At 31.1% G+C, this 13729-nt stretch overlaps 1 protein-coding gene across 2 annotated transcripts; it reads left to right on the plus strand.

Moving 5' to 3' along the window:
- Window positions 1–3244: 3244 nt before the first annotated feature.
- On the plus strand, window positions 3245–13405 carry LOC134694802 (cyclin-dependent kinase 10-like). Of its 2 annotated transcripts, none has more exons than XM_063555864.1 (3): window positions 3245–3328; window positions 5495–5562; window positions 12150–13402. In XM_063555864.1, the coding sequence occupies exon 3, from the start codon at window positions 12173–12175 to the stop codon at window positions 13241–13243; it is 1071 nt and encodes a 356-aa protein (XP_063411934.1). In that variant the 5' UTR covers window positions 3245–3328; window positions 5495–5562; window positions 12150–12172; the 3' UTR covers window positions 13244–13402. The 2 variants fall into 2 exon arrangements, with proteins under 2 accessions (XP_063411934.1, XP_063411935.1); XM_063555865.1 differs by having other exon boundaries at window positions 3272–3347; window positions 12150–13405.
- Window positions 13406–13729: the final 324 nt, after the last annotated feature.

Raw genomic sequence — 13729 nt, forward strand, 5'->3', positions numbered from 1 at the left:
CCAAACTTAGACAGAAGCTTGTTTATGGTCATAAGATAGTATCCAGATGTAAATTTTGTAAAAATAAAATTCCAGTTTTTCTGTATTTTACTTATAAATGGACTCAGTTTTTTTTCTGCCAGGAACCATTACATTCACTCTGTGGTTAAAGTTTTTTAAATTTTATTTACTTTCTTGAACTATCCTGGATTTCTACCAAACTTGGACAGAAATTAAGCTTGTTTATGGTCATAAGATAGTATCCAGATGTAAATTTTGTAAAAATAAAATTCCATTTTTTCTGTATTTTACTTACAAATGGACTTCGTTTTTTCCCCTGCCAGGAACCATTACATTCACTCTAGGTATCGTTGTACATAGGTTAACATCATTATAGCCGAACACAAAACAGCCCATTCATAGCCAACAAATCATCAGTATAATATATAATCGCGGCATATTAAACTTTCTTATTTTTTTATTGGAAACTAAATAGATATATATAAGAATAAATTCGTCAAATGAAAATTGTCGACTTGCTCCGATCGATAGTTTACACGGGCCAAATTTTCATGAATACGACCACTTTAAAAAATGCCTTAATATTCGCCGCTGTCGTTGACTGTATATATATTTTTTGTTATTTCCGTTTTATCATGTTTATATCTTGTAAAATATATATGTGTCTCAGTTTCTGACCGTTGAACCGAAATATTTTGATCGTTATTTTGAGACTAAAAATCAAGACTAGCCATGGATCTTTGTAGAATTAATTGAATTCATTTTATCATACCAATATGACTTTTAAATTATGCGTATGAAATTCCAATTTATGAAACACTTCCTCAATGGAATAATTCACGGAATGATGAGTTATAAAAGTCGAACACATAAAGTTTTTCATGATTGATTAATATCAGAAGTCCATGACTAGACGTCTAATAATGGATTTCTGTTAATATACATACACAAATATCCAATTCACGGTTAAATTTTTTTTTAAAATACTTCAGTTTTTCCCAAACTGAAAGTGGGACACCCCTGTCTCTATCTAATCACTAATGTCAGCGCACTTTCATGTGTACAGTTCATACTGAAACTACAACATATGCCGGCCGCTTTGTGCATGTTGTGCATAACAGGCACTTGTCGCAGAAAAAAAATTCCTATATACCTTATTTTATAAGAAGGTATATAGGAAAAAAAATTCTGAGACAAGTGCCTGCATGTGTTGTGCATATTATATATATTTACGTATTATTTGTTTTTATTTACAGTTGATATGAACATGATAGCGGACTTCAGAGACGGATCCAGAAACTTTTAGAAAGTGGATTTCGGCCAACTGGCATATGAAATAAAGAGGAGGGATTTCGAACCATATGTGTGCATACAAAACACATGCAGGCACTTGTCTCAGAATGGTTTCATCTCCTTATTATATCTGAACATAACATTATGTTATATTAAGGTATGATAGGGAGAAATCTGAGACAAGTGCCTGTGATTCAAAAGTATTAATCATAAAAAAGAGGTTTCACCCCCTCCCCTGAATTCGACACTGTACTTATACTTTCTGAAAATACAAACTCTATCTATTTTAGATCGTAATAAGGTTACCTCCTAACAGAGACTTTCTATACTAAGTTATAATATAGTATAGAAAGTCCCCGCTCATAACTAATTAAAATCATGAGAACTTGAATACCAGAATTGAAACTTATTCTGTTTATTAAATTGATTGAAATCAAAATAATAACTTAACGTTGAAATTCACGAAAAAAATTTGAGGAAATTAATGCGGGTAAGATAAGATAGGATAAGATAAGATAATTTTTATTAACCAATCATGGTGCCCAAAATTTGAGCTATACAATCAAATGAATGAATTACAAAATAAAGCACAGAAAATGATTAGAATGATTAAAGTACATTTAGACAACAAAAAACAAAAACAACACATGAATACACATTTACACTAATTAACCTGATATAAACCAAGTTATTGACAAAACATAGTTGTTATGGGTGCCACTGTGACCTGGAGAAATAACATAATTCTTTATAGTACTAGGTCTATGGGAGACAACTCCTGATCAATTTTATTTCCTATAATTATATATCTATCTATATTTTTCTTCTATTTATTTCTTTTTTTTTTTTTTTTTTTTTTTTTAAACAACAATATTTTCTTTAATTTTCTTTCGTTCTTCAAAAAGGGAGTGCAATAAATTAGATAAGTTTGAAGTTACAAACAAATCTTCAGATGAAAGAATCCAAACAAATTTCATTTCATCAGATATTCTTGAAAAAAATTTGAATTTGGAATTTAAATTAGATAGATGTTGAGATCGAGTATCTTTTAGAACAGGACATTTTAAAAGAAAATGTAGTTCGTCTTCAACTGCGTTCTTACATAGCTTACACTTAATGTCTTCAGCTTTAATCCCAAAATACCTCCCTCTTTCGATTTCAAGATCATGACAGCTAGTTCTAAATCTTGTGATTATTTGCCTGTCTTTTTTTGAATTCATTTTTAAATATGGTTCAAACATAAAAATATTTTTAAATTTTCTGTAAGATCTCAATTTATTGCCAGATTGTAAATTAGTACACTTCCCAGAATTGCTTTCTAAACTATCTAACCAGCTTTCTTTAAATTTAATAGTTAAAGATGTTTTTACCTTTTTTAGAATATGGTTTTGTTTAAAGTTTGACTGGTTAACAAATAGATATTCTAAGTCTAGAAATTTAAATATATGTTTAATACTTCCTATCCAAGATTCCTGGTTATGTTTGTCCATAGAATGAGACAGATTTATGACTTCCCTTAGAATAATATTTGAAGGTTCATTCAATATCTTTCATAAGATAGATCCAATATTTTATCATATTCATTATTACATAATACAGTGTAGGGAGTGAACCTATTTCTCCTCTACATGCCATATTTGATGTTTTTATGTTAACTCCAAGTGAAAATTTACAAAGCTTAGTATGAATTTTCTCTAGTACAAGATAATCAGTTTCTTTTGATATAAAGTTATCCAAATGTATTTGTTTCTTATGTGGTTCATATGTACTAATTTTTATGTTAAAGTTTAAAAATGTGAATATACAAATAAACAAACAAATATTTTATTTCCAATCACGGCGCCCGAAATGAGCAGAATAATTACAATATGATTTTCAAACAATTAAAAATAGGTTAATATATATATCCGAACTATAAATCCGAAATGATTACAAATCTTCACCGGAATAGGTTTGATTTTCACAAACTCCTGTATTTCCGGTTTAAAAAAAATATTGTTTGGCATTTTTTGGCACATGTTCCCTAATGATTAATGTAAGATATTGATGATGATGTATGCATTTGTTTGTATCTTTTTAACAATTTAGCTGGTTAATGAAGCAAGATGAGTACACATTTCTCGTTCTAGATCTAAAACAACTGTTCAAAAGCTGAAAAGGAAAGATATAATTTTTCCAAAATTTGAAGCCAACTTACAGTCAGGGGTACTACTTGTACAAGTGTATTTTATTTACTTGAAGAAGTGAAAAAAAATATACACATATAAGTAAATAAATAATGTTTGAATAATCTCCCCTTAATTTTCTGAAAAATTTACTTGTATAAGTAAATTTTTCTTACAATCCAACAAAAATCCTCAAGTTTTGAGATGTGAAATCATGCCTTTAATGATTTTTCCCAGGTTTGCTCAAATTTTTTCATTAAAGTTCAATGTTTCATCTCATTAATTCATCAAAGAAACTGATTGAGCAAAGATCTTGTATATTTGCGCAAGGCCTTCAAAAATTGCTCCTTTGGGGCTTGTAAATGAGCAGTGTTTAGAAGATAACAGACAAATGGGACTTTCATTGTCCATGAAATTACACTTAAATGATTAGTAAAGACATCTGCATAGGGTACACAATCTAAAATTCTATTAGAGCAAAGAAATATTCAAAATTTTAGAAAAGAAGAAAGGTTGATTTTTTTACCTATACAAGTAAAAAAATCGGAATGCCGAAGGGACATAACTCAGCCAATTTTTTTTTTACCTATACAAGTAAAAAAAATTCACTTGTATAAGTATCCTACAAATTTACTTATATGTGTATATATTTTTTTACTTGTTCAAGTAAATAAAATACACTTGTATGAGTAGTACCCCTGACTGACTTAACATGCTTTAAAGTAAAGTAATCTTTATTTAAAGTCGGGTTTCATATATACACAATGACAATGAACAATGAACATGAGCTCTTAAGAGCTCTTTAAAACAACTGAAATGTTCAAGGTTCATCATAACAAATGCTAATACGGGAGTCTCATTGGTGGGGGGGGGGGGTGGAAATCGGATCCCCAGATCCCACTTATTGTTTTGTTAGATTACCGTATCCCGCTTACACTATTTACGTAAGCAATTCTCATATTTTTGTCATTTCCCGGGTCCAGCTAGACCTAATTTCCCGTTCTCACGACACAATAATTTGACTTTCACGTGTCACGCTTACAAAAAATAGGTAATCCCACGTCACGCTTAGACCCAAATGAGACCCACTAATACCTGTTGATACTGTTTATAATGCTTTTTTTGTTATTTTATATCAATATGGATCTTGTCTATATATACCAGCTTTGATTTATATTTGGAATACGGAATACATTCTAATTTTTACTTCTTACTACGTGTTTACTTGTACATGTACTACAATTTGTATAACTTCAAGATTTACCTGTATTATTTTTTTTCTTCAAAAGTGATTACTTCGAAGGGTTTAATATTTCGCAATTGTGTCTTGCCATGGCTTTGTTTGGACTTGTTTGTTTGCCTTTTGGCCTTCAATGTTTGTCCCTAATATTTTATTAACTGTGCATTTGCATTCAGATATCACAGATTAAATTTATTTGTTCTAGTGCATTAATTTACGTTTTTTGATTGAGTTAAGCCTGCCAATTGATATTTTATCGTGTGTTTTTTTCTATGTTGTGATGTTATGCTATCATGGCTATTGTTTCAGAAAAAGGGAGAAGGTTTGGTACCATTAAAATGTTTAATCCCGCTGCAAATGTTTGCATCTGTCCTAAGTCAGGAATCTGCTGTATTGTAGTTTCTTGTTTTTTCATATAGGTTAGATGGTTGGTTTTCCCGTTGGAATGGTTTTACACTAGTAATTTTGGGGTCCTTTATAGCTTGTTGTTCGGTGTGAAGGCCGTTCATTGACCTATAATGGTTTACTTTTTTAATTTTCATTTGGATGGAGAGTTGTCTCATTGGCACTCACACCAAATCTTCCTATATCTAATATGGCTATATTTACACCCTAAAAACTACTCTGAGAACAGACTTACCAGTTTAGTTTGGAAAGTTTTAAGGGTGGCATCAACTCGATATATGAAAGTTAAATGCATTTTGTGTTTTTGAAAGATAAAATAATTTTAGTTCGTTCCTACAAAAGAATAGTTGAAAACAGAATTTTGTTTTAAACCATTTTTGATGTGTTACAGAGATTTCTCAAGAAGATACAATGTAAAGGCAAACAGATGAATTGAAAGAAAAATAGTATTTAATTCAGGTAAATTTATACAATCTTGTTTTGGTAATGTAAAGTTTAAATAATTATGATCAGTCAGGGGTACTTCTTAAACAAGTGATTTCAAAATCACTTCCTGAGTGATTTTGGCTAGCGCTAAAATCACTTCTTTGAGTGATTTTGGCTAAAATCACTTCTTTGAATGATTTTGGCTGTGAAATATTAAAATTTTTCACACAGACTTTTCAAAATCACTGAAACAAGTACAATGTAACTTGAGAAGTTAAAATGTAATCACTTCAATAAGTGTTTATAACATTTTTGGGATATTTTTCACACAAGCTTGATTATTTTATTGGTCATGCAGGAATTGTCTTTTGCTTGATAAGCCTGTCAGTTTTTATACGACCGCAAATTTTGGAAAAATTTTCGTCGTATATTGCTATCACGTCTGCGTCGTCGTCGTTGTCGTCGTCGTCGTCCGAATACTTTTAGTTTTCGCACTCTAACTTTAGTAAAAGTGAATAGAAATCTATGAAATTTTAACACAAGGTTTATGACCATAAAAGGAAGGTTGGTATCGATTTTGGGAGTTTTGGTCCCAACATTTTAGGAATTAGGGGCCAAAAAGGGCCCAAATAAGCATTTTCTTGGTTTTCGCACTATAACTTTAGTTTAAGTTAATAGAAATCTATGAAATTTTGACACAAGGTTGATGACCACAAAATAAAGGTTGGGATTGATTTTGGGAGTTTTGGTTTCAACAGTTTAGGAATTAGGGGCCAAAAAAGGGCCCAAATAAGCATAATTCTTGGTTTTCGCACAATAACTTTAGTTTAAGTATATAGAAATCAATGAAATTTAAACATAATGTTTATGACCACAAAAGGAAGATTGGTATTGATTTTGGGAGTTAAGGTCCCAACAGTTTAGGAATTAGGGGCCAAAAAGGGACCCAAATAAGCATTTTTCTTGGTTTTCGCACCATAACGTTAGTATAAGTAAATAGAAATCTATGAAATTTAAACACAAGGTTAATGACCATAAAAGGAAGGTTGGTATTGATTTTGGGAGTTTTGGTCCCAACAGTTTAGGAAAAAGGGGCCCAAAGGGTCCAAAATTAAACTTTGTTTGATTTCATCAAAATTGAATAATTGGGGTTCTTTGATATGCCGAATCTAACTGTGTATGTAGATTCTTCAATTTTGGTCCCGTTTTCAAATTGGTCTACATTAAGGTCCAAAGGGTCCAAAATTAAACTTAGTTTGATTTTGACAAAAAATGAATCGGTTGGGTTCTTTGATATGTTGAATCTAAAAATGTACTTAGATTCTTGATTATTGGCCCAGTTTTCAAGTTGGTCCAAATCTGGGTCCAAAATTTAACTTTTTTGATTTCATCAAAATTGAATAAATGAGGTTCTTTGATATGCCAAATCTAACTGGGTGTATGTTTTCTTCATTTTTGGTCAAGTTTTCAAATTGGCCTACATTAAGGTCCAAAGTGTCCAAAATTAAACTAAGTTTGATTATTGGGCCTCTTTGATATGCTGAATCTAAACATGTACTTAGATTTTTGATTATGGGCCCAGATTTCAAGTTGGTCCAAATCAGGATCTAAAATTATTATATTAAGTATTGTGCAATAGCAAGTCTTTTCAATTGCACAGTATTGTGCAATGGCAAGAAATATCTAATTTCACAATATTGTGAAATAGCAAGTTTTTTTTTAATTAGAGTTATCTTTCTTTGTCCAAAATAGTAAGCAAGAAATATCTTATTGCAAGAAATTTTTTTAATTGGAGTTATCTTTCTTTGTCCAGAATCAACTTAAATCTTTGTTATATACAATATACAATGTATATTCACTTTTTACTACCAACTGATAAATTGTAATAATCTTTACCATTCAGTGATAACAAGCAGTTTTTTTTACATCTTAATATTTTATGATGTATTTAAATGAGTAGTTATTGTTGCAAACTCCATTAGAATATTTTAATTGAGATTAGTTTTGGAATGAGGGTAAGGGGGATGTGATTAAAAAATTGGGTTCAATTTTTCTCATTTGAAATTTCATAAATAAAAAGAAAATTTCTTCAAACATTTTTTTGAGAGGATTAATATTGAACAGCATAGTGAATTGCTCTAAGAGAAAACAAAAATTTTAAGTTCATTAGAACACATTCATTCTGTGTCAGAAACCTATGCTGTGTCAACTATTTAATCACAATCCAAATTTAGAGCTGAATCCAGCTTGAATGTTGTGTCCATACTTGCCCCAACCGTTCAGGGTTCAACCTCTGCGGTTGTATAAAGCTACGCCCTGCGAAGCATCTGGTTAAAGTTTATTTGAATATGCAAAAACTGGAATAATTTGTTGTTCAGAACATAACCTTAACATAAATCATTCTAACTCTAAAGAAAACCAATCAGGTCACCTAATATTGTTGACCTTGTCTGATAGTAAGAGTAGTTAATGAATATTTAATTACAGAACAATTCCCAAGGGTACTTTTAAAAAGCTTTAGTGCACTAACTTACTGCCCAAGAGCACTGGTGAAATTGATATCCAAAGATAAAGGGATAATTCATTGATTTATGTACATTTTGTAGGAAAATATGTAGGAAAATTATAGAAAAGTTTTTGAAAATATGGAAAATCACTGAAATTAGCATTAAGATCAAAGGAAACATCAAAATCACTGACATAGGTGATAACTAAATTAAAAAAATCACTGAAATAAGTGATAATGAAATCACTTGTTTATGTAGCACCCCTGACTGATGACGTTTTGAAAGGATATTTTAATTTTTTTCTTTGACGCCTTTGGGATGTAAGGCGTCAAAAAAAAAAATATAATAGCCTTTCAAGACATCATAATTATTTGGACTAGGTAATGTGGTCAATTTGGGCACTTATCTGGGGATTTCTTAGGTATCAGGTCCGTCCACTCCCAATACACTTTCACACCCTACACGCTGCACCCAATTTTAAAGCAAATTCTAGTCAAATAATTAGAAAATTATGATTGTTTTGATGTAAATACTGCATGTATTAAGCTTGGTATGAGTAAAAAATTGAAGATTTTAAATGATCTGAAACAATAAAACAAAGAATTATAGCAATTCGCTAACCAAAAATGTTTTCAGAATCTCACTTTATTTTAAAACAATGAAATAAATTTATAACAATACTCTAATCAAAACATGATTAAGATTTATTCAACACAAAAAAAGAAGTTCCCTCTCTTTATTTTGAGTAAATGGCAACAAATTATACTTATAGGAACACACTTTCCAAAACTTGATAACAAAGTCATTAAACATAGAACCAATAAAAAATTGGGAGCGAACGTGTAGGGTGATGTGCGAACATGTAGGGTGCAGAGGGATTAGGAGGAAACTGGAATGGGCACGAACGTGAATTGGCACTAACGAATCCAGATTCGATTCTGTAAGCCATTTATAGATGGTGCTTCCCCAGCGTCTGTGACTGTGGCGGTAAAAAGAAGGCATATGATTTGTCTTGGGTCCCTGATCACTTGCAAGTGAATATTTCGACCTTATATTGAATCTGTATTCATTTGAACTTCAATTTTACCCCTTAGCTAGAGATGAATAATATTAACACATGAATTGTCAGTGTAAAATATTACTTATTTAGAGGAAAAAAATGTCATTGAAAGTGAAACATAGGTAAATCATTTCATTGACTGAAGCGATCAACAAAAAATCATTCTTATACAGCATTACAGGTAAAAACATTGATAAACATATATTTTTATATGACCGCAAATATTGAAATTATTTTGGTCGTATATTGGTATGATGTTGGCGTTGTCGTCGTCCAAAGACATTTTGTTTTCGCACTATAACTTTAGTATAAGTAAATAGAACTCTATGAAATTTAAACACAAGGTTTATGACCATTAAAGAAAGGTTGGGATTGGTTTTGGGAGTTTTGGTCCCAATAGTTTAGGAATTGGGGACCAAAAAGGGCCCAAATACATGTAAGCATTTTTCTTGGTTTTCGCACAATAACTTTAGAAAAAGTAAACAGAAATCCATGAAATTTTAAGCTTATGAACACAAAAGGAAGGTTGGGATTGATTTTGGGAGTTTTGGTACCAACAGTTTACGAATTAGGGGCCAAAAAAAGGTCCCAAATAAGCATTTTTCTTGGTTTTTGTACAATAACTTAAGTATAAGTAAATAGAAATTTAGGAAATTTTAACACAAGGTTTATGACCACAAAAGGAAGGTTGGGATTGATTTTGGGAGTTTTGGTCCCAACAGTTTAGGAATTAGGGGCCAAAAGGGTCCAAATTTAAACTTTGTTTGATTTCATCAAAAAATGAATTATTGGGGTTCTTTGATATGCCAAATCTAACCGTGTATTTAGATTCATATTTTTTGGTCTACATTAAGGTCCAAAGGGTCCAAAATTAAACTTAGTTTGATTGTAACAAAAATTGAATCCTTGGGGTTCTTTGATATGCTGAATCTAAAAATGAACTTAGATTTTTTTATTATTGGCCCAGTTTTCAAGTTGGCCCAAATCGGGGTCCAAAATTAAACTTTTTTGATTTCATCAAAAATTGAATAAATGGGGTTCTTTGATATGCCAAATCTAACTGTGTATGTAGATTCTTCATTTTTGGTCCCGTTTTCAAATTGGCCTACATTAAGGTCCAAAGAGTCCAAAATTAAACTAAGTTTGATTTTAACAAAAATTAAATTCTTGGGCCTCTTTTATATGCTCAAGTTGGTCCAAATCAGGATCTAAAATTATTATATTAAGTATTGTGGAATAGCAAGTCTTTTCAATTGCACAGTATTGTGCAATTGCAAGAAATATCTAATTTCACAATATTGTGAAATAGTGGCAAATTTTTTTTTAATTAGAGTTATCTTTCTTTGTCCAAAATAGTAAGCAAGAAATATCTTATTGCAAGAATGTTTTTTAATTGGAGTTATCTTTCTTTGTCCAGAATCAACTTAAATCTTTGTTATATACAATATACAATGTATACATGGTATATTCACTTTTTACTACCAACTGATAAATTTAAATAATCTTTACCATTCAGTGATAACAAGCAGTTTTTTTACATTTTATTTACAGTTTATTTTATGATGTATTTAAATGAGTAGTTATTGTTGCAAACTCCATTAGAATATTTTAATTGAGATTAGTTTTGGAATAAGGGAAAGGGGGATGTGATTAAAAAATTGGGTTCAATTTTTCTCATTTGAAATTTCATAAATAAAAAGAAAATTTCTTCAAACATTATTTTGAGAGGATTAATATTGAACAGCATAATGAATTGCTCTAAGAGAAAACAAAAATTTTAAGTTCATTAGAACACATTCATTCTGTGTCAGAAACCTATGCTGTGTCAACTATTTAATCACAATCCAAATTTAGAGCTGAATCCAGCTTGAATGTTGTGTCCATACTTGCCCCAACCGTTCAGGGTTCAACCTCTGCGGTCGTATAAAGCTACGCCTTGCGAAGCATCTGGTTAATATTTGGGCCCAGTTATCAAATTGGTCCACATTGAGGTCATTTATAAGGGTCTTAAATTGAACATTATTTGATTTCATCAAAAATTGAAGTCTAGGGCTTCAATGATATGCTGAATCTAACCATGTATTTAGATTTTGGCTATTAGACCATAATAGGTAAATGTCCAATTTAAAATTTTTAAGTTTTTATGATTAAGTTCTTAGACCACATTCATTCTGTGTCAGAAACCTATGTTGTGTTCAACTATTTAATCACAATCCAAATTCAGAGCTGTATCAATCTTAAATGTTGTGTTCATACTTGCCCCAACTGTTCAGGGTTCGACCTCTGTGGTGGTATAAAGCTGCGCCCTGCAGAGCATCTGGTTCCATCTTACTTTGAACAATAATTAATGTACATTTATTACACACACAAAAAAAAAATTATGGAAACAAATTGTTTTTCCAAAGAGAACAATTCAAAAAGTTCAGGTTTTATTTTATTTTAATTTTTTTGGAATAATTAATCATGTTAATAATTTTAGAAAAAAAAATTCTTATCAATATTGATTTAAAATAATTACATTAGATGTATGTTTCATTATAATACGTTATTCTGATTGGCTAATTGCACATCTCATGTTATTCCGTGAGCAATTGCATCAGACAATAACATTTATCATTCATGATGACACGAGGTCCCACGATAAAGTGCACAGGTGAATTAAATAAAACTTCATAAAAATCGTGTTTTTATAATCCTAGCTAAAGAATGTAATTATAAGTATTGAATGCTTCTTTTTGTAACTTTATAGGGTTGTAAAAGCGTTGACCGTGCATACATTTTTAGAATGAAGCGTTCTGTGCTTCATACAAAATGTACTTCGGTCAACGCTTTTACACCCCAATAAAATTACAAAAAGAAGCATTCAATTCTTAAATAAAAACTTAATCTTGTGATTAATTATGTTAATTAAGAAAAGAATCAAATGTTTTTTTTGAAGATGAAAACACCCATGACCTATGAATGATGAATGGTCAGAGGTACATCAAGTTACTGTAAGATTATGAGAAGGTAATTTAAATGCCATTAGTTTAATATCTTTATTTGTTTTTCAGAGAAAACCATTCATATAGAGAAAATGGCATCAAGTTTCAGTTCAAATACTTCATCAGAAGACACCCCTAGATTTATGTCAATTTTATCTGGAGAATGGATGGACCTTCCCGTAGATTCAAGACATGGAAAATGTCGTAGTGTAAGTGACTTTGAAAAACTGAGCCGAGTTGGAGAGGGGACTTATGGAATAGTATATAGAGCCAGAGATAGGAGAACAAATTATATTGTTGCATTGAAAAAAATGAGAATGGAGAAAGAGAAAAATGGAATTCCAATCAGTGGTCTTAGAGAAATTAACATTTTGCTTAATCTTCGACATACAAATATTGTTGAAATGTCTGAAGTTGTTGTAGGAAGGAGTCTTGAAAGCATTTTCCTCGTTATGGAATACTGTGAACAAGATCTTGCTTCTTTATTGGACAATATGTCTGCCCCGTTCACAGAGGCTCAGGTCAAGTGCATTATGATTCAATTATTAAAAGCACTGAGGTATTTGCATGAAAATTTCATCCTTCACCGAGATTTAAAAGTATCAAATTTACTTATGACAGATAAAGGCTGTGTTAAAATAGCTGACTTTGGATTGGCCAGGAAGTATGCTTTCCCGGAACAACCAATGACACCAAGAGTAGTAACTCTTTGGTACAGGGCACCAGAACTATTATTAGGATCTAAGACACAGACGACAGCCTTAGATATGTGGTCTGCAGGTTGTATATTTGGTGAGTTGTTAGCTCACAAGCCTCTCATACCAGGTCGATCTGAAATCCACCAATTAGAAATGACCATAGAACTGTTTGGTACCCCTAGTGAAGCAATCTGGCCAGGATTTAACGATTTACCAGGAATGAAAGATATCACTTTGAAGAAACAACCATACAACAATGTCCGTCATACTTTCCCGTGGTTGACCGATGCCGGAATCAGACTTCTGAATTATTTGTTCATGTACGATCCAGAAAAGCGAGCGTCTGCCGAGGATGCTCTTGATAGCTCGTATTTTAAAGAACAACCTTATCCGTGTGAACCAGAGTTTATGCCATCGTTTCCTCATCATAGGTTGAAACGAAAAGAAGAGACAAGAGAAAAATGATTCTGATAGAGAAGATAAGATCATGGATAAATTTGTTGTAAAGTTACAATTGCATTTAAGTTAGAATGTTAAAATGCATTATGTGTAAGACATGTACAAAAGTCAATTGTAAGAAAGAAGAATGTTTGAATGGAAATTGAAATTTTTTATATTCCTTACCATACATGTATAAGAATTAGTTTAGCAGTTGAATTAGAGTTTAAATAAGATGTTAAAAGAGGATAACATTTGAGAAAAGTTAACATTATTGGTTCAAATGCAAAAAAATGTACATTTGTTGTAACAAAATGCTTGCAATCACAAAAAAACATAAAATTTCTGATCCATATATGCGAAATTATGATCATTGTTATTTATATCGTGTATTTCATTTATAATGGAGAAAAAGAATTGTGGGACTCGTATTATCTCTGTCATGTGTGTCTTCAGGTCATGTTGCAGCCTCCTTTGATGTGCAAAGCACATATGATACAGTAACTATAGTGT

The sequence above is a fragment of the Mytilus trossulus genome, chromosome 13 (assembly GCF_036588685.1).
Source record: "Mytilus trossulus isolate FHL-02 chromosome 13, PNRI_Mtr1.1.1.hap1, whole genome shotgun sequence".
Classification (NCBI taxonomy): domain Eukaryota; kingdom Metazoa; phylum Mollusca; class Bivalvia; order Mytilida; family Mytilidae; genus Mytilus; species Mytilus trossulus.

Coding starts and splice junctions, on each gene's coding strand:
- LOC134694802 (XM_063555864.1), top strand. CDS start 12,173: ATGGCATCAAGTTTCAGTTCAAATACTTCATCAGAAGACACCCCTAGA.